Raw genomic sequence first — 22687 nt, 5'->3', positions numbered from 1 at the left:
ATGTGGTACCCATCTCTCAAAAAGAAAACAAGGCAAATCTGGGGAACTACAGACTGGTCAGCTTCACCTCAGTCCCTGGAAACATCATGGAGGGGATCCTCAAGGAATCCATTTTGAAGCACTTGGAAGAGGGGAAATTGGTCAGGAACAGTCAACATGGACTCACCATAGGCAAATCATGCCTGACTAACCTGACTGCCTTCTATGATGAAGTAACTGGCTTTGTGGATATTGAGAAGAAACTGGATATGACAGCCATTGACTTTAGCAAAACTTGTGATATGGTTTCTCAAAGTATTCTTGCCAGCAAGTTAAAGAAGTATGGATGTGTAAATGGACTGTAAGGTGGAGAAAAACTGGCTAGAGCATTGGGCCCAGTGGGTTGCAATCAACTACTCAGTGTCTGGTTGGTGATTGGTATCAACCAGAGGGCCCCAAGGCTCAGTTCTAGGTCTGGTTTTCTTTAATATCTTCATTAATGACCTGGAGGAGGGGATGGATTGTGCCCTCAGTAAATTTGCAGATTTGTATGATAGCGGGGGAGGTACATATACGAGAGGGTAGGGGTAGGGTCCAGAGTGACTTAGATAAATTGGAAGGTTGGACCAAAAGAAATCTGATGAGGTTTAACAAGGATAAATGCAGAGTCCTGCACTTAGGACATAAGAATCCCAAACACTACTATTGGCTAAGCAGCTGTTTTGCAGAAAATGAGTTGTACATTACAGTGGATGAGAAGCTGGACATGAGTCAACAATGTGCCCTTGTAGCCAAGAAGGTTAATGGCATATTGGACTGCATTAATAGGAGCATTGTGAGCAAATCTAGGGAAGTGATTATTCCCCTTTATTCAGCATTGGAGAGGCTACATCTGGAGTATTGTGTCCAATTCTCGGTCCCCCATTACAAAAAGGATGTGGATGCATTGGAGGGAGCACAGTGGAGGGCAACCAAAATGATTAGGGGGCTGAACCACAGGACTTATGAGGAGAGGCTGAGGGATCTGGGCTTATTTAGTCTCCAGAAAAGTGAGGGGAGATTTGACAGTGGCCTTCAACTACCTCAAGGGGGATTACAGAGAGGATGGAAAGAGACTGTTTTCAGCGGTGATAGATGACAGAACAAGGAGCAATGGCCTCAAGTTGTGGTAGCAGAGGTCTACATTGGATATTAGGCAAAACTATTTCAATGGGAGGGTGGTGAAGCATTGGAATGGGTTAACTAGAGAAGTGGCAGAATCTCTAACCCTAGAGCTGTGGTGTCCAATACACACCACTTGCCATGTGTGGTTAACAGGACACCACGGTGTGGCAATTCCCAGGCCCTTGAGCCGCATGTGGCTTTTGTAGCCTTTAAATGTGGCTCCTCAGAGTTGCACATGTCGTGTGCCCTCCACCTGCTCTTTGCATGCACCCCACCACTGTGCATGGTGGCAATGGCGACCCCTAAGGCTGCAACCATAACGTGGCTCCTGCATGGCTCTGCTGGCTGTGGCTCCACAGGGCCCAGCACAGCTCCAGCAGCCGTGGGTCTGGTCAGTCAATGGCATTCACTTCGGGGCTGACCCTGGGGTAGCTGGCTCTGGGGAAGGGAGAGGGCATTCAGTTAGAGCGAGGGGGCGGGATGGGCTGGGAGCACCTGGCTCTGAGGGAAAGGGGGCATTTATTTAGAGTGCGGGGGGCTGCAACAAATATGTAAGGACCACAACCACAAGTGTGTCAATTGAATTATTAGTGGACTCCACTGCGCTACAGGTTTTTAGGTCCTGGCTTGACAAAGCTCTGGCTGGGATCATTTAGTTGGGATCGGACTGGCTTTGAACAGAGGATCAGACTCAATGACCTCCTGTGGTCTCTTCCAACCCTATGATTCTCTATCAGCTTTGTATAAACTCATATCTCCTTCTAATGACATGATTGTTCATGCAGCACACTGGTTCTGTCCAAGACAAGTCCCTTTAGTTCAGACATAAGTCACATTTGAATCTGTCACTAAAACAATCAGTGAAAGCCTTTCTGTGCTGGGGACAGCCTGCTAAAAATAGAGCATATAAAACACCAATGTCCATTTGTAAAACATTCAGAGTAAGGACGTAAAAAGCAATTAATTTCTTCTCCCTTTGAAGTCAATGGAAGTTCTACTGTGGGCTTCAAAGAGAGCAAAGTTAGGTCAGTGCAGACCAGATTTTTCGAAATCCCATGTCAGATATAAACTCTTCCTCACCACAGCATTAATGGTCATTCCCTGACAGGACCAGAGACATGCAGCTGAAATATGTATTGGGGAGCTGCTAGCTTCCCATGTTTACCCACAACCCTCCTTCCACTATTCTATGGAAAGGATACGGACATGGGGGCAGCGGGAGATGCCAGGACCGTGGAAGGAGAATTACAGAACTTTTAAATGAAAGCTCTCTATAGCAGCATTACACACAGGCCTTTTCCAAAAATCCCCCTGCCATGCCCTAATTCTAAATGGATATTTTGGCAGCACTTTATCCTTCAAAGCAAAAATATGGGTTGCAGAGACGATATGCCATTCCCTGCCAAGTCAGGTCTCAGCACAGCTGAAGAGACCATGTCTGTTCAGTATGATAATGCATCAAATATTATTTAAAAAAACCTTACAGCTCCTCCTCCCAAAATCTGTTCTAAGAAAAGTAAGTCGATGTCGTTTCTTATCTGTGCTGGTCCTACACATGTACACTGGAAGAGTCCGTTCAATCTGCTACCTCATCCCCTCTACCTATCCATTGTGGATTCCTAACACTGACTCTACCCCAACCCCCCAAGCACAAATCACTGGACAGAAACCTGACCCTCTTTATAAATCCACTGAAGTCTTTGGCTACATCCTACACCTTGCCTGTGCATGAATCACTCATGAAGCTTGGGAACCATAGATAAGCTAGGTTTAAAGAACACAGCAAATGGTAGATCTACAACCTTATTTACTTTTACTCATATGTGGTATCATTGAGAATTTTACCATTCAGTACGGAAACCTAAGCAAAAACCAGATCTAATTTCATTCCATTTTAGTCCCATTATGGAGCTGGAAATATTTGTCTTATATTTCTGAGCCTATGCTGTGGCAGAGTGTGTAAGTTCCCCTTGGCCTTAACATAAGGCATGCATCTGAAATGAAACCCTCAGGAAAATCTGCCAGCAGAGCTCCAGAAATTTACAAACCTCTTCTCATAGATGCCTGCTGTGTAGGAGAGGAAAAGAAATATTGCTAAAAATGTCTCCTCTCCTTCCAATGCTCAGCCCATACCTGTCCAAATGAAAAGACTAGTGAGTAAATGCTACGCAAATCAATAGGAAGAGCAACACCAGTTTAGACACAGCATGATTACTTTGTCTGTTTTAATATATTTCTTCTCACTCCTCAGTCCCCTGTCCCTGCATGAACATAACTCCTTTCCATGCTTATAATAAACCAGTTAATAACTAACTCCACAAGGCACCTGGAACGATCAATTGTTACATTCATATTCACAAGTGAACCCATGTGGCTTATTTGCAAGAAAGTGAAGTTGCATCAATGCTGCGTAATCACATTTGAAGAGATCAGCTTTGATGTGACTGAATGTCAACATGAAATAAATGACCAGGACTAAAAACTAAACCCCTTTTAGTGGTCTGCCCTCAGATCCTTTTGGTCTGAGGTCCATGTCACAGACACCAGCATAAAAACAGGTAGTTGGCTGTTGTATTTAACTGAATGGCCAACAAGTGGAAAGTGCACAGAATCTACACTATCCTCCAACCTGTAAACTGGTCTTCCTAATCAGGTTTGAGACTTCTGATGAGGTGATGTGGGGATACTAGACAGACACTGGTCATACTGTAGCTAAATATAGAGCACTTTGGTCTCTAGAACTGTCAATCCAGTACTTTTCACACTCATGAACCTCACTCAATATAAATTGCTAAACATGTGGGAAAAGTCCTCTTTCCTCAGCATAAGGAACAGAATGGAAAGCACTTATATTTACAACACTTGTCTAGGGACTTCCCCCTTGACCTATTAGAGTAACTCTCTCAAGGCATGGAAATTAAATCAGTCTCCATGCTTGTTAATCTCTGGCCCTCCTGTAGAATAGATTTCTACACTCTATATGCCAGTCTGAGTTCTTACCAACGAAAGCTCATTACCTAATAAACAGGTCTGTTAGTCTTTAAGGTACTATATGACTGCTTCTTTTGTGTGAGCTCTTCCAGTTATGTGTTGAGAGTTTGGTAAAACGAAATACTACCGACAAGCAAATCAGAATTGATCAAACATCTGAAATTGACAGCAGTAGGAGGATAAAGCCATTTTTAAAGGAGATATATTCTGCATCAGTTACACAAATCATTCATTCAATAAGTCTCGGTAAGCACTGAACACAACAATTTAATGCTTAAATGATTTATGTATGAATTAAATCCTGCAATGAATTACAGGAGTTAGACCCACTGTATAGCTGGTTTCATTTTAAATAATCTTAATGTATACCGAACTCTGACACCAAACTGCTATATATACTATAGAGTGTGTATATGTAATGTATATAGGATACTGACAGAAAGCAAATTAATTTCAAACTGTGTTACATTATTTCTATACCTGCAGTCAGTGAACGTGCTACATGCTAAGGAAAATGCTCAAGTGCCTAGCTGAACTGCAGCTTTAAACATTAACAATTCATAGTCTTTCAGCTATAACTGATGATAAATGCTTCATTATAGAAGTGATCAGAATCTTGGCTGCATATGCTTTCACGGCAGCCAGTCACACTTTTACAGGTTCCAGCCTCATGGCAAAAGGTACACATGAAATAAGAAAAACCTCTAATTCTTTGCTTTGCTCTTCTTCCTAATGGCCATGACTTAGCCTAGCTCTGTTGTTTCTACCTACGTGTATTTTCCAGACAGATTTCTTTAGCGATGTCAACTGACCATTTCAGTTGTCAAGTCTTCTTTGACTATTTCCTGCTTCCTTCCAAGTGCAGGTGGTGCTGGCACTGCTAAAATACTCATTTTCTCATAAGGAAGGTTTTTTTTTTCTCACAAATTATAATTACTTTGCCATGTGGAATTATTTCAACCTTATTTTACAACTCTGCTGTCACACTGGGTGTGATGACTGTCACTCCTCTCATGCACCCACCCAGGGGAATGCGTGGGTGTGTGATGCTCTGTTACTCATCTGCATGGGCTTCCACCATTACAGATCACAGCTCAGAGGAGAAAGCAGCTTCTGCAGGCCCAGTGCTCCTCACCAGGGAGTGAGGAGGGAATGGGTGGCGCATGGGGCTTTGTCAACACTTCTAAAACTAAAGTGCATGTAAGGGCGGGAATATTTTCAAGTGAAAGTGCGTCTATGGTAAGAGCGATGGGAGAGTGCTCCCCTACTGCCCTATGTAAACCACCTCCACAAGGGGAGCTAACAGCAGCGGGAGCCCAATTCCACTGGCACTTTATAGCCCTGTAACTTGTGCTCATGTGTGTGTGTTTTCACACCTGAGCCAGAAAGCTGCAGCACAGTAAAGTGGCAGTGTGGACTTGTTGGTCTCCGCTCTCTGCATGGAGGCCAACACAGCTGTACTGCTGTAGAGGAGCCCTTTAGCCAATAAAGAGTATTTCCCCCCGAAGCAAAGGAAAAGGAGAATTAGAGACCAAATTAACACAGTTCAATCCCAGATCTGCTCCTACGGCCATTATAACTTTGTGCTGCTGCTTAGGGATAGTGGTTAACCCACCACCTAGCACATTGGTATTAAACTATCTAAGGCTATGGAGGAAGTTCTCTGTTATCTATGTCTGCTACACCAGCTCATGTCGGGCTTGTTCCTGATTTCTCAAGCCCTGGCGCAGCCAGTCTCTGCAGTAGTTCTCTTCACAATAAGCACACCACTACACGTTTGGATCAGAGTCGGCATGCTCAACAATGTGCAGCCTCAAACCCTAAAAATAAAAAAGCAAACCAATGCTGCTGGCTTGGTTTCGGTTTGTAGTTTCTTGCAGATGTCCATTTCCTGAAGGGGGGCTCTAAAGAGGATGGAGAGAGGCTGTTCTCAGTAGTGATGGATGGCAGAACAAGAAGCAGTGGTCTGAAGTTACAGAGGGAGAGGTGTAGTTTCGATATTAGGAAAAACTATTTCATCAGCAGGGTGGTGAAGCACTGGAATGCATTGCCTAGAGAGGTGGTGGAATCTCCATCCCTTGAGATTTTTAAGTCATGACATGACAAAGTCCTGGCTGGGATGATTTAGTTGGGGTTGATCCTGCTTTAGGCAGGGAGCTGGACTGGATGATCTCCTGAGGTTCCTTCGAGCCCTAGGATTCTCTGATTTTCAGTGAACTAATAACCCATTTCTGATAACTGCATCCATTTGCTCAAAGGGAAACATTTAAATTAGAGAACAAAAAGCTTAAAAGTTTCAGAAGTTTGTACAGTAAACTCTCAATTTTACAGACCCCAATTTAGTGGACTTCGTGAACAACAGATGTCCACCAGCCCATACAATACGAAATCCCGTCCCCGCCCCACCACTCAGCAGGCCAGCAGCTTCAGCAGATGTGTGGCAGACTGGCTGCTCCAGTGGCGTGCGGCAGCAGGGCCGCTCCAGCCACATGGTGGGGTCTGAGCCATGTGGAGGCCAGCAGTTCCAGCCCTGGGCAGTGGGCTGCAGCAATTCTTCCAGCTGCCCCTCCTCCAATAGTGGCAGCTCTGGTGAGTTGCCAGCATTTTGGGGAGCTGGACTTGGGGGAACGGGCCTGTGGGAGCCTGGCAGGGGTAGGTGGTCAGTAAACCCTCATACTTAAGAGACTTTCAGGTTTAACGGACACCCTCCGCCCATTAGTCCATTAAATCAAGGGTTTACTGTATGCAGATGCTAAAATCTGATGTGTTTGTGGTATAGTCCACTTAGTTTTCCTCAGTAATGAATCAAGATCTCTGGACATCTTCTGAGAGCTTTTGCAACAAACATTTTGTAAAAACTATTGGAAGGAGCCCCACAGCCCTATCAAATATCCCTCCACAAATGATCTTACTCTCTCTTGTTTAGGAGTCAATTCCAGGCCTATATATAGAAGAGCTGAAAGCACTAGAGGCAATTTGCACAGACAGTTCTACTGTAGCCTCTTATACAGATAATAGGGCACCAGGACTGCTTTGTTCTTCACCCGATGGCTTTTGATAAAACTTAGCTATAATCATGAGAAATGTGCGCTTTTTGTACATTTATTAAAAGACTTATTTACGTTTCTCATGAAATTCCTTTAATGCTTGAAACAGGCATATTTTTTTTAAAAAAGTGTTTATTTGGGGAGTTGTTATACAACTCCCTATATAAACAAACTCTATTTTTGTCAAATCTATCCTTATAAATGAACTGCTAAAATTTTCATTTTTCCCTGTTTAAATTTATAGTGAATTTAATTCTCTGGATTGATATTTGAGTGATATATCTGAAAACAGAAATAATTTTGCTCATCCACACAATCACTACATGGTTAGTGCTTCAGATTCTAAAACCTTGGATTCAGTGCAATCCAAAATCTGAGGGCATGGCCTTGTCTCATTACTAAGCAGAATGCATCATCAGCATAAACAAGTCCTCTGGAATGGTGATTGAAGCTTGAGGGGACATATGAATGTTTAGCTCATGGGACACTTAAATATCTTGCAACACTGAAATTTCATGTTGGTAACTTGTTTGCAATCTGCTGTGAAAGTGTCCTTAAAATGAAGACGTTCTTGGTTATCATCTGAGACTGCTATCACACATAATATATGGCAGAATTCATACAATGGAACATGAGACATATAATTCTTTCCCCCAGGAGTTCAGTCACAAATTTAATTATCACATTGGTTTTTTTTTTAATTAGCATCATAAGCCTGGAAGCCTGCTCTCTGGAATGGTGCCTGAAGCATGAAACAGAATAAGAAAGTTTAACATATCTGGCATGTAAAAATCTTGCAACGCCAGCTACAAAACTGCCATGAGAACATCTGTTCTCACTTTCAAGTGACACTGTAAACAAGAAGTGGGCAACATTATTTCCCATAAATGTAAATAATCCTATATGTTTCATTGATTGGCCCAATAAGAAGCAGGACTAAGAGGACTTATAGGCTCCAGAAGTTTTACAGTGTTTTGTTTTTGAGTGTAACAATGTAACAAAAAATCTACATTTGTAAATTGCACTTTCATGATAAAGAGTTTGCACTATAGTACTTGTGTGAGATGAACTGAAAGATAGGATTTTTACAGTGCAGATATTTGTATTCAAATTATTAAGTGAGCACTGTACACTTTGTATTCTGTGTTAACCTAGAAATCAATATATTTGAAAATGTAGATAAACCTCTAAAATATTTAATAAATGTGAGTTGGTGCTATTCTGTTGTTGTGTGATTAATTGCAATTACTTTTTAAATCAAACGTAGCTTTTTGAGTTAATTGCATAACTTAACTGTGGTTAATTGACAACCCTACGTAATACACATTTTTGTTTGTACGTGATCAGCAAGATGGGTAAAGAGGCTTTGAGACAATATGCAAGAGGAAGGAAACACTGGAGAGAGTACTGTTGTAACTGATGAGGTTTGAAGGCTTGTAAACTTGCCCCCAACATTCAGAATAGACAATAATACCAACTCCTGTAGATTATAAAAAAATATTCCCCCTATGAGTCATTGTTCAAGAATCCTTCATGCAACAGTGGGAAAGTACAGGAATAGTTGGCATGAATATGAATCATCCCCAAATGGACCTGAACACATTCACCCTCTCTTAACAAGCAGCATCCCCCTTCATATTTCACATAGGTTTTACTACCCTATTTAGGTAAAAAAAAATACATTTGCGTGAATTCTGCATGAGATTCCCCACACAGGCAAAGATAGATACACGGGAAAAAGTGGGACACTGACAAAGAACTGATACCACATTAATTGAAAATGTTCCTATAACATGCCCTTAATAGGACTAGAATTAGAGGCTACACGTATATTAGCCTCTAACTTGCTAGAGGGGAAATTAAGTTAATTGGAAATGACCTTAAAGATGAAATGTACAGGAGTGAGGAGGAGCAGCCAGAGGAAAGAATGAGTGAGTGAGACAAAGCACAAAGTGCAAAATAAAGAGTATGGGAACTAAAACATTAAAGTAATTCAGTGGATCAAATGATTGTCAAATTTCAGAAAAGCGGGAGACTGCTGGGGAGGGGGAAGGCACTGGCATAAGAAACTAGAGCATGACAGAATGAGACTAGAAGGAAAATAGTGTTCTTTACTTATTCAGAGTAAGGTATTTATACAGCCTCTCATTACCAGAGCATCTGAGCACCTCACAATCATCAGTGTATTTATCCTCACAATATCCCTTTGACATCCCATTATTCCCATTTTACAGATGGGGAATCAAAGCACTGAGAGACTAAATAACTTGCCTAAGGTCATGCAGAAATCATGTGGCTATGTCAGGACCCCAATCCAAGACTCTAATGTCCCAGGCTACCTCCTGGGACCAACCTTCCTTTCTATTCTCTACAGTCTCACACTTAAATTGCAAGCTCTTTAACAACAGAAAGTCCTCTGGCACCTTTTAGACTAGCAGATTTTTTGAAGCATAAGCTTTTGTGGGGAAAGACCCACTTTGTCAGATACCCACAAAAGCATATGCTCCAAAAAAATCTGTTAGTCTGTAAATTGCCACAGGACTTCTCATTGTTTTTGTTGATACAGACTAACATGGCTACTTCTCTGAAGCTCTTTAAGGAAGTGCTGACCTTTAGCTATATGTTTGTACAATACCTAAAACAATGCCACTGGGATTCCTAGGACAGAGAAAACAGAATGAAGCCACTCAAGACCCAGTACAGCTCTTCTACTGCAATTAACACTTTATGATCAGTGGTATCCAAGGCAGTAAACAGGCCTAAAATCATCAGTATGTTATCAGTCATCAGCAGGAGATGAACCAGTGTAATCTGTGCCATCATTGTGCCAGACTCAGATTCATTCCAAGATTAAGAAAGGTCAGTGAAGTCCAAGGCATGTAGTTACTGTGAGAGTTATCTTGCCAAACCTTAACAGTGATAATAAGTAGCTATGTAAGATTACACTGGGGTCAGTAATCAAATAGAAGGTCCACATCACAACATGGCTTCCTGGATGGGGGCTAATCAAGAGCTTCCTTTTAAACTATTGCTATCCTACCTTCCTTAAGGAAAGTGCTGACAGTCTACTCAGTGAGGGGACCAGTTCTTTCCCAATCTCCTTCCGCATTCAGGAAGGCTAAGGACAGGCTGTGGTACAAAATTCTTCTACCAGTCCTGACTCTCTCTGAGCAACAGCAGCTGAAACCCAAGCAGGGAGGAGCTAGCATTTGCCCTCTCCAGATGCTGTCCTGCCTCCCCAGATGGGGAAGTTTTTCAAGTACCTTGGTGAAATACTGTAGTCATCAATATAGCATGCAGGGTTGGGATGGCCATATAAAAGCAAAGCACTTCATTAGCATTTTAACCCACCTATCTAGTCACTTTTGAAAAGCAAGTTGAATGGTATTTCTCATGGCTTCCTTCTAATAGGATTAGAAGTTGCTATCACTGCTTTCATGAGACAGTGAATTACTTTCTGTCTTTTAAAACAATTCTAACTGCCAATAAGATTTCAGGTGCAGCGTCTGGTAACTGAATACAATACTGAAATATTCCTGGCTTCCTCCTTTCTTGAAGATTATAGACAACACCATCATGCTTTTGGTCAGGCCATGAACCCGGCCATCATCTTCAGCTCAGCCCTCTCTCTATGCCCTCACATCCAGTTTAGAACTGAATCCTGATGATTTTTTTCTGCATAACCACTAAAGCATACAGTCCTTCTTATTCATTCCCACAGCCAGAACTTGTATTCTGGCTCCAGAGTTGGCACCTGTGGGCCACAAGGGGGCATGTGCCCCAAACACTGTGGGCAGGAGGGACAAGAGGCTGGCCTCTAGCTAGCACAACCAGGGCCTATGGAAGAACGGGGCCGTCCCAGCCTTTTCCTGGGCTGAAGGGGGGTCACGTGGCCCGTAGGCCTTCCAAGACCCTTTATCAGTGTCCCCATCAGGCTCTTATCATTTTGATTACTGCTACATCATTCTTTCTGGCCGTGATAAATACCATCTTGCCCCACCATATCCATTCAAAATAGAGCTACAAAGATTAACTTTGCACCTGATTTTCTTACCTTAACACATCTCTCATCTTCTTTCTACTGGCTCCCCTTCTCCATTGCATCAAAAATAAGATGATTGTTTTTGCTGTCAAGGTCCTTCACAGTCTATTTCCCCATGCCTATTTCTCAGTCAGTGCTGAAAGGTTGATTCATTCCTTTGGTTCACAATGCTAGCCTTCACCACTCTGTTTTCATCTGTGCTGCTCCATAAAGCCATGGTTCTCTTTCAAACTCTCTTTGCCATGACTCCTACAAAATCCTATCAAGCTGACCCACATTGTTCCCTGGAACTCCCCCATCTGTCTGTATTCATCTGTGATTACGCAGATTGCAAGAACTTCAGGGAGAAGAATGTCTTTTGTTCTGTATTAGACAATGCTTACCACAATGAGTTCCTGGTCCACGACAAGAACTCCTAAGCCATACTTGGCCGTAACCCTTCTACACTTGACTCCTGGTGTTAATTGTGCATGTCCTTACTAGGAATGCTTGTATTGGTTGTACAGGTTGAACCTTTCAGGTCAAGGACTCTCTGGTCCGACTGGACTGTGGCTGTTCCTCTGTCAGAGAGCCTCTGGACCAGAAAGCCGCAGTGGCCAGCTGAGAGTCTGGTGATGGAGGAGATGGTGGCCCAGAACCTGGTCTTTGTACAGGGCCAGAGACCCCAGCTGGAGATCAAAAGCAGATCTGATTCCAGGGCCAGGCACCTGGTGGCCTGGAGCCCAACCAGGAACTGGAAGCAGAGCTGGTTCCATGGCAAGGGAGCCAGTGACCCAGAGTTGGTTCCTAGGGAGCTGGTGCCCTCCCCAGAAACCTGTCAAGGACAGGGAGCCCAGCCAGGGCTGGCAGTGGACCTGTTTCCTCAGCTGGGGAGACGGCAGCTTGAATCCTAGCCCTGGGACTGGGAATGCAGCTGGAGGGAGCCCAGCCAAGACCTGCAGTGGTGCCTGGGGGCTAGGCCTGACAGTGGGCTTGGAGGTGGTGAGGTGAGTCCAGAAGCTGGCAGCAGAGGGTCTGGAATGACCATCTCTGGTCTGGCAAGCTCCCTTGTTTGGGATTGGTCAGGTCCTGAAGGTGTCAGACCAGGGAGGTCCAACCAGTACTGTCAGTCTGAGGCACTGTGGGACAGCTCCTGGAAGCCAGTAACTGTTGTTGTAAGCAACACAGTGTCTACACTGACACTATGTTGATCTAACTACACTGACCTTGACTCACAGAGGTTAAGTTAGTTGGCACAGCAGGGCAGTTACATCTGCTGGAGTGAAATTTAAATGAAGACCCTTTCATAGTTATATGGATGTAGCTGCCTTGCATTACCCTAACTGTAGTTAGACCAGAACTCACTGGCTTCAATTACAAGCAAAATTAGGTCAAAATTAAGCACTTGTGAAAAATCTCACCTCATAGTTTCTACTTGTATTTAGGAGGTATACAACTATCACTGAAATCAATGGGCTTTGCTCCATTGATCTCAATAGGCTTTTGAACAGGGTAATTTCTATTTCATGAAGTGTTGAGAACTACAGCAGAATCTCAGAGTTATGAAAACCTTGAGAATGGTGATTATTCATAATTCTGAACAAAATGTTATGGCTCTTTCAAAAGTTTACAAATGAACATTAACTTAACACAACTTAGAAAGGTTACTAAGCATATGAAATCTGCTGCTTTCCCTTTTACATTGTATAGTTTATGTCAAACACAGTACTGTAGTTGTATTTGGTTTTGTTCTGTTGATTTCTGCTGCTGCCTAATTGTGTACTTCCAATTCCCAAAGAACTCCATGCTTGACTGGTCAGTTTGTAACTCTGGTGTTGGCAACTCTGAGGTTCCACTGCAGTGCTAACGTGTAAACAGGGATTTTGTTTTAGTTTTTAAAAATCATACATTTAGTCAATTCTGACAAAACTTCTGTCTACAGATTGCGGCCAAACTGCAAAGTGGATTGCAAGAGCTATCTGCTCTGATGACAGATAGTGCCTGGACTACCTGGACGCTCTCTCAACAGAATGGCCAACCAGGAGCACAGCAGACAAGGCTGCCCAGGGTCCCAGAAGCCTTGTCTGTCGACAGAGGGTCCTCCGGAACATCCAGACTGGCTTTCGGTTGACTGAATCAGTTGACAGAGGAGTTCTGCCTCATGGGGGAGTGGCAGAACTCTGTTGACAGAAGTGCTGCATTCTGTTGATTTACTGTTGACAGAACACCTTCGGAATGCGGATGCTCCACAGATCTTGCTGACAAAATGACAGTTTTGTCAACAAAACTCTCGAGTGTAGACATAGCCTGAAAGTTCTGAGGCAGTTTCACAAAAAAAAAAAATAACTTTACTGTAGGTCAAATTTGCACCTACTTGACATTGGTGGCATAAGTAAATGCATGGAAGAGTTCACTGTTCAGTTTTCAGCATTTTCTATCCATTTTAAATGAGATTCGAAAAAACCTTGTGTACTTACTTGTTTTTTCTAGCCACAACAGTGCTAATTAGAGCAACTGAAAGAAGACACAAAAGCCCTTATTCCCATTATGGGATGATGAAATCTTTAAAGATGATGCATCACCCAAATTTCAAATATGTGTGTTTAACAGAAATGAGAAGAAAAAATAGAAACATGCCACTAGTGAAAAATTAAGCCTGAGCCACTTAAGGGATATTGATGCCTACTGCCCACTACAACTGGAATTATGGTGCTTGTTAGCTTAATTCAAATTAAGAGTTGTATCTGTCTCATCAAATTAAAGGGAACATCCCACACAGCAGACTTTATTGTGATGCGTTAGCCACAAACTCTCATTGGACACAATACCTCCCAGAGCTTCCCAGCATGCATGAGGAACAAAGATCCACCTGTATGGTCATTTGATCAAGTTGACCCTCAAAAGAGATGCAGGGCCTTGTTAAAGTTAGCAGGTACATGGAACAAATTGGTTGACTATAAAGTAAAAGAATAAAGTAAAACAATAATTTTGAAGTAAAAAAATAGCTCTATTATGGTTAAGTTGTGCTTCAGTAGGTCTAACTATCCTCCTTCATTGAACTGCCATTGTGGGATAATGATCAAACTCCTCTGAGAAATCAAGAGAAAGATGGCCATGTTATATCAAGAGGAAAAAAAGGAAAGGGAACTTGCTAATTCCTACTGTTTTATGCTTTTGTATTCATTTTCATGTGTGTTATACACTAATAAGGGCTTTTATTTTAATAACTTTCCTGTAGAAAAGAATTATAACATCAAAACAAACAAAATCCTTACGTAACAGCTTTTTGCCCCAGTGAAAGCATGCTAATTACTTTGACAAGTTATATCACCCAGTCCCACCTACTATATTTATACCCTCACAAGCACAATGCAGCCTGTAACTTCAGAGTCACTGTGAAAAGTGGAAAGCTTTTTTTGTTTCACCATAGAAGATGTCAGATATTAAAATCTAAAAGAGATGATTGCAGGACCATTGAATTACACAATAAGCTCTTCAGGGTTTTTATGCTAATAGGAGCTACATGTAGTATATAACAAATAAGACACCCAGGGGATTTAGCGGCTGGCTTCTTCTATACAAGGAAAGAATATTTTCTTACTGCAAATATCATTATCTTTTTTCCTCCATGTTCTGTTTGATCATCATCTTTGATTACCAGATTAAGAGTTATTACCAAGCATGACTCATACAGTACACAGCCAAATTTATAACCCAGTAACTCAGCGTCTTGATTTCTCATTCTTACTTTGAGTAATATGTGTTATAGATTATATACAAGTGTACACAGCCTTCCCACATTTTTTTTGCTGTATAACAGTTTATAGAAACTGAGTAAACATTTATTAAAAAATTTCCAATAATTAGGGCCCTACCAAATTCACAGCCATGCAAAATATGTCATGGACAGTGAAATCTGATGTCCTCTTGTGAAAGCTGGATTTTTGTGTGCTTTTACCATATGCAATACAGATTTTGGGGGCAGACCAGCATTTCTCAAATGGGAGGAGGGCTGATCTAAACGGGAATTATGGGGGAGTCACAGGGTTATTTTAGGAAGTTTATGGTTTTGTCATCCTTACTTCTATGCTGCCTTCAGAGCTGGGCAACTGGAGATCAGTGGTTGTAATGGTGGCCAGATGCCCAGTTCTGAAGGCAGCACCCCAGCAGTGGCAGCATAGAAGTAAGGATGACAATGCCGTACCCATGTTGCCCTTACTTCTGTACTGCTGCTTTCAGAGATGCATGGCCAGAGAGTGGAAGCCGCCGACTAGCAACCCAGCTCTGCAGACAGCAGTGTAGAAGTAAGAGTGGTGATACCATACAGGCCATCCATACTTCTGTGCTGCTGCTGGTTGTAGCTCTGTCTTCAGAGTTGGATTCCTGGCCAGCAGCTGCAGGTGACCATGCTGCTGCCACCAGCTACACAGAAGTAAAAGTAGCAATAATGCAACCCCCATTCTGGGTCAGGGCTCCTACCACTACAAAACCATGAAATTAAAGATTTAAAGAAATTTACCACTTTAAGAATCCTATGAACATAACATTGACCAAAATGGGCTGTGATATTGGTAGGGCCCTCCTAATAATTTTCTAATCCTTTAAAATTGTTTATAAGCTTAATATAAAGTGTGACACTTCTTGCTTTGCTATTCGGAAGTAATTTCTTCCCAAATGACAAAGCTCATAGGCAGCACTGAAACTGCTAATTAACAAATCAGCCCAGTTAACCATCCTTTGTGTGGTCACTGAACCACTTCCTAGCCAAAGTTTACACAGGTATTTCGTACTGTTCTTGTTTGGGCTGACCTTGGTCATAGAAGCTTTCCAGTTGCCAATTAGATCACTAATGCTATTTCTTGGGTCCCCAGACCATGTACAGCAGCACACAGCCAGCATGTAAGTTCTTAGAAGGAAGTGTTACTAAATAGGTTAAAGGAGGAACATCAATGGTAGGCACCCTCAGATGGACTTCACCCACAGACAAAGCATTTTTCCAAGCATCTGCAGCATTTCCATACCACAAGTAGCCTGCACCTACATATGAACAACATACATGCTTTTAGGCCCATGATTCCTCTCTCTAAAAAAGGGATTTGAAAGGCACAACTAAAATGCTGTTTGCTTATGAGAATAAGAATGAGGAAGCACAGCAGTCAACAGTTTGGAGATTAATAGCCATGCCAAGATGGGATGCAAGTGCTACTGTAAATCTTGAGGGAATCAAATATGAAGAGTTCAAGTGAGAGACACTTGGTAATACAGAGATATTTTGTTTCTATCCTGTTTTATGCCTGAGAATCATCAAATGAAACCCCCTTCCTAACTTCAAAGAGAAGGCACTTTAAATGGATTTTAGTGTCTATTGGGTTAGACAGTGCTGCAGATGGGTGTTTATAGGTCCTGATCCTGCAACTGAAAGCATGCAGGCAAAGTGCATTGCTCATAAGGTGTCCCACCCAGCCAGTATCATTTGCTCACATGCTGTGATCTACAGAATCCAGGCCTGAGTGCTTAGCACTCAATGGCCATGTCTACACGTGCCCCAAACTTCGAAATGGCCATGCAAATGGCCATTTCGAAGTTTACTAATGAAGCGCTGAAATGCATATGAGCTCATGGGAATAAGGGGACTTCGAAGTAGGCGGCGTCCTTTCGAAAAGGAGCCCCGTCTGGACGCGCCGCGCGGCGGCAAGGAGCGTCAATTTCGAAGCGCGGCTGCCGCCCGCATGCTAATGAAGCGCTGAATATGTATTTCAGCGCTTCATTAGTAAACTTTGAAATGGCCATTTGCATGGCCATTTCGAAGTTTGGGGCATGTGTAGATGTAGCCAATGTGAACTGGGAGACAAGATTTATTACAAAGTTGGAAGCAAATTCAAATGACACTACACTGGGAAACATCCTGGATTCAAGTGTGCAAAGGAACCCCAACTCTTTCTGACCAGTTCAGATTAATGTGGTTTAACTTCTAGTATTACGAAATGAGTAACATCATGAGAGCAATATGCAAACTCAGACCTTGCACAGAGGGATAGAAGATCATTTGCTTTGTAACAACCCCAATTATCTGTCAGCCAGGAGGAGAGAAACTTGGGGCACAAAGGCTCAGACTTCGAACAATCGAGCTAAGAGGGTGAGTTTATTAGTAAGAATAGAAGGTTCATTCTTGGTATGGCCCAGGCACTAGCAGGAGTTATCACCCACTTAACTGGCCCAGGACAGATATTCATACACATATTTTACATCCCCTCCACACTACTTAAAGTTACATTTAACGTCCACTGTACACCCCAACTTCATATGCTTTGACATGGGCTATTTGAAAAGTACTCAGTTTTAGCTGAAATGTTCCATTCTTAGCCTCAGCCCAAATATGAATTTTAGTGGCAAATTGGAACAAAATCCATTTACTCATTTTTGTAGTATACACAGTAGAAACATGTCCCCCACTTTGCTACCAAAAGATTTAAAAGGCTGAAAGTCATTAACTTTATGTGTTCAAGATAGCTGCTCCTCTTCTGTGAAAAACAATAAAGCAGAGACTCTCAAGGCTGCCTAGGAGAGCTGAATGCCAGTGGGGTGGGTGGCAAAATCCCCTAGGGGACTTCCACAATGCCAGCCTAAATATATAAAAATGTTTAAGTAATGACAGTACATGCAATAGAAAAAAATGGTTCTTCACATCCAAACTACAAAATCTCAGCTATGTTTAGAATTCATTATGCTATTTATAAGACTGTGGAATAATATAAATACGCACTACAGATGTTCCTTGGTTCTGTGGATGTGATTTTTTCACTAGGCAAAATGTGATTAGACAATAAAATCAGTATAGAGTAGTGATTGTCTTAAAAATTACAGTGAAATACAGTAAACTCTTTCGTATCTGGCATTCTATCATCTGGAATTCTCAAATAACCAGCATTTTAACCATAAGTAAATTTTAGTCTTGTTTTCCATAAGTACAGGATAGTGAAAGTACATACAAATAAACATAGCAAATACAGTATAAATTTTAGTGTACAGTACTACTGTTGCTGGTAAATAAAATACTCTACATACATTTTTGTTTGTTTCTTAATAGCTCATCTTGTTTTTCTTTAATGTTATGCATTGCTAGGTATACCTCTCTATTATCCGCAAATTGAATATCTGGCAATCTCCTTGTTCTGGGGCTTCCAGATATGAAAGAGTTAACTATATAAATGTAGGGTAATTTAATGTTACAGTTATAATTTCAAAAGTCAGGGATCACAGAAATTAGGAGTGGATAAGAGTGAAATAGTAGTCATATACTATAGTAAAACTGATGCCTGCCACACTTCCTACAATGTTTTCAAAAGCTACCTAACAGCCAAGAATGTAATTTTCTCTGTAACACCACTGAAGACACACAACCAAATCTTAGCAGAAAATAAGGATATGGACTCTCAGAACTTTTCACTCGTATAAATTGCATGAGAGTTCACTAGATATTTAATTTTCTAAATGCTTGAAAACAGCTTGTAGAAAGCATGTGGGAAACAATAAGGCAGCATTTTCTTTGCATGTGAATGTAAAAGGATGAAAAATAAAACATGAAAATTGATTTACAAATTAACAAAACCACTGCTGTGATGTTTTTAGACCAACCTATTCCTATGCAACAAATGCCCAGTCACAGTGCACTTCCTTTCCAGAACAACAATGCATATCTATCTTAAAAAGATAGTAAGGATATAGAGGAGTTACAAGAAAGAATTCAATTTTAGTAGCTTATCTTGATATTAAATGGGGAAAAACGATGACACGTAACAACTTATTCAGGCAAAGTACAGTGTAACTTCCTGAATTTAAAATTCATTCCTTTGCAAATGCATTTCTTCTTTATATTTTTTCTATCACTTTAAAACATACATTTGGGCATAAAACACAACCTGAGCTGTTTCACTTCTTCTTTTAGTTGTTTTTATCCAAAGAGATCAATATACACAATGATCATCATTAAAAAGTCATCATTTACGAGCAGTTACCACGCTTTGGTATCTGAGACAATACTTTTTCTCTGGTGTAAGTAGAAGAATACAATGGCAGTCTATCAAAATGTGTTAACTGATGGTATAGGACTACGGACAATGGCTGCCTCTGTGCTGAAACAAAAGTAACTTGAATTAATTTTACCCAACAAGAGGTCAAAGAAGCTCAGCTGCAGCTTTAAGTTCATCTTACTATATGTAGAAAGATGGTAGTCTGCTGCAAAGTTTTGGATCAAAACTTTTTGAAAGTTTGAGCGTATTAATGTCATTAACTGGTGAACAGACGTTACACGTCTCCTTCTGTGCCTAGTACGCAGAGAATATGAGTTGGCTTTTAAACTCAAGTGCAGTAGCTTATGCTTTTAGCTTGGGACATCACCTGTTCAATGCCCAAAATAGCAGTCATCCCATACAGGTCCAGCATGACATTTAGGATCATCCTTAATGTAGACTTGAATGTTTTCTATCCTAATGCAGGCTGGTATTTTTAAATGAACCAGAAAGAAGCTACATGCTCAAATCCCACTGAAGTGCCTAAATTCCGCAAGCTCTTTGCTTTTTCATTGCTCATTCATTTAGCAATATGAATCTCTCCATACAAGTACCACCACCAGATCAAGAGACAGATACACACACCTCCAGGCAGCTACCCAGACGATCCGGGCCTTTTCACTGGTGGATTCACAGAGTTCCCATGAACGTCCCCCTTCCTTACCTTAAAAAAAAAAATCTGGTAACTAAAACAAACCTGTTTAGCCAAGTGATCCTTCTTGACTAAGCCAGTGGCTGCAGCAATATTGCCTGCTCCTTCCACCGTCTTCTGAGCTACTGCCGTCACTCCTGTCACCACTGCTCCCCCAACATTAGACACTTGCTCTTTGGTTTTCTCAGCCACTGCAGAAAAGCAAGAGATTAACACTCTGTTACAGGACCGGAAGACAAAGGTTAGGGAGGGAGGGAGAGGATAAAGTGGCTTCTTTATACAGAAGCTGACAGTACAGCACCAGTAGGACTATTACAATTTCTTATGTCCCAAATAGGACAATGGAACCTCAACATTTGATAAGACAAATAGTGCTAGCACAACCAGAATTACGAATCTGTTTGTGAGTCAACTCTTGCTGTCAGGCCTGCAGACAGAAGGCAAAGGGGGCAGCTCCTCCACCACTCTGCTGAGCTCTCGAGAGGTTGGGGGATGGGTAGTGCCATGGTCTGAGTGGTGCTATGCCCCGCCCCTTTTATTCCTGGCCTCACAGCTTCCAGGGACTCAGGGCTGGGCTTCCTCCCACCTTGCCCCAGGGCCCATTATGGCTGTTGGCCCAATCAGTTACTGCTTGGTCAAGCTTTATTGACCACATGCATTCATTCATTTAGTTAGCATGTTTTACTTTGTGGGAGAGGGGGTATTAGCAAAAGGCCCTTTTAATGTCCATCTACATTTCATAACATATTGCAATGCAATGCAGAAACTATATTTTGATTAGTTCACTGAACACACTGATTGCATGCTACTGCTAATTGCAAACAATTTAGTAAATTAATCAGATTCCCATTATTAATTTCTCAAGAGTATAAAAATGTTTTCTTAATGAATAGGAGTCATTGCTTCTCAGTCTCTGAGTAACGCTCTGCAGACTCTCTTTTTCTGGAAAACATTTATATGCTTCTATGTATCTTTACTCCAATGTGGGGGTTTAAGCCCATGTCACACCGATACAAAAATATGAAACAAACCAAAGATACCAGAGCAAACTGAATGAGTGGCTAGATTCAAGGCTCTAGGAAGACAATAATACATTTACCTTACATCAATAGTTAATATACACATCAATAGTTCTCTACTCTAGCTTGTGGAATCTTACTGGGATCTCTCTGTTTATTCATTCCCAAGGGTTCTCTTCCACCCCAGCAGTTTGCACTGTAGTGAATCAAGTTAGAAAGCAGGATTACAACCACATGACTCCATGCTTTGAAGATACAGGACAGATTTTCAAAAGAGCTCAACACTTGCTTAGGGCATGTCTTCACGACCTGCTAGATCGACGGGCAGTGACTGATCCAGTGGTGGTGGGGGGTCAGTTTATCACATCTAGTATAGACACAATATATCAACTGCTGAGTGCTATCCCACTCTCTTTGCTATTCCGCCAAAATGAAAGGAGTACACAGAGTTGACAAGGAGAACATCAGCTGTCTATTTACCCTCATGAAGATACCACAATACAGTACAGAGACCTAAGTATATCAACTTCCGCTAATTTATTCACATAGCCGAAGTTGCTGAAGTCACATAACTTAGGTCAACACTCCTCAGTAGCATAAACAAGGTCATGCTGTGGTATCTTACATAGAAGCAAAGGTCAAACAAAGTCACCTAAATTAGGGTCAAACTCTTTAAAATAATCAACACTGAACATGGTGACTTCCCTTTGAAAATCTATCTGGCCATTTATTTTAGTGTCCAAATGGTCTCTAAACTCTTCTGAAATCCTGGCCCATAAGATGTATCCACACCCATAATTTTACTAGCAAAGTAACAGAAATTGGATCTAGCCGTACCCTGTAAGTGTCCCTTCTTTTGGCCCACTGCTCTTCTTTTGGCCATTTTCCTTTCTTTCAGCAATTAGATTCCTTCAATTTCTTATTCAAAGAATTTCAGCTTCCTATATCAAATGGCTCATTCCACAGATTACTATAAGCAATTATAAAAGAGCTGAGCTAAAAATAAGCAAGCAAATGCCCACATTAGAAAAAATAATTAACAAGTTCCATAATAAAGGACAGCTTGCAGGAAGTATACGTAAATAAATTAACTCTTTGTCATACCCACTGACAAGTGGGAGTAAAATAGAAGCGAGAAGCTGAGCTTCAGACTGTCAACTATTTATTGGGGTTATTGTTTGTCTTGCAGTACAGCTAGAAGCCCAGGCCATAAATTAGGACCAAGATGTTGCATATGTTGCCTTGGAAGAAAATTCCAGGGAGGAGCCAGCCAAAGACTCCTGTCTGTGGGAACTGAAGCAGTCAAGGCAGGGACCTATGTATACCCAGAGAACTGCATGGATTAGCTGCTAGCTCTCCAGTTTCTTTTTAATTGGTTAAAGAATTTCAAAAAAATCATAAAGAATTTTGAAGTTTTCCATTTTTGATTAAATAAATTAAAAACGGAACAAATTTGAAAGGCTTTTGTGATTTGTTTCGCCTCTACTCTCCTCCCAGTTGTAAAACAGGGGCAAGAGAGAGGCAGGAGAAGTGACAAAAGTGGGTGAGAACCACCAACCCCACAACCAACCAACCAAAACACCAATATACAGATTTGGGTTTTGAATGTGTTGATTTTTACTCAAAAAAGTAAAATGCTTTCTATTAAAATTTTAATTTGCATAGAAACAAGCCCTTCTTTGGGAAAAAAACCTTCAATCCCCTCCAGTCAAAAACAGCAGCACTGATAAAGAGGTGAAATTGTC

At 41.5% G+C, this 22687-nt stretch overlaps 1 protein-coding gene across 3 annotated transcripts in view; it reads right to left on the bottom strand.

Moving 5' to 3' along the window:
• Positions 1–22687, bottom strand: part of SNCA (synuclein alpha) — an 85161-nt gene that overhangs the window by 44127 nt on the left and 18347 nt on the right. For all 3 annotated transcript variants that reach the window (XM_074991997.1, XM_074991996.1, XM_074991998.1), the window contains exon 4: positions 19969–20114. In XM_074991997.1, the coding sequence (XP_074848098.1) occupies positions 19969–20114 (146 nt within the window). The remainder of the gene's footprint in view (positions 1–19968; positions 20115–22687) is intronic.

This window comes from Carettochelys insculpta, chromosome 4, assembly GCF_033958435.1.
Source record: "Carettochelys insculpta isolate YL-2023 chromosome 4, ASM3395843v1, whole genome shotgun sequence".
Classification (NCBI taxonomy): domain Eukaryota; kingdom Metazoa; phylum Chordata; order Testudines; family Carettochelyidae; genus Carettochelys; species Carettochelys insculpta.
Note: the sequence above shows the minus strand (reverse complement) of the source record. Positions and strands in the feature narration are given on the sequence as shown.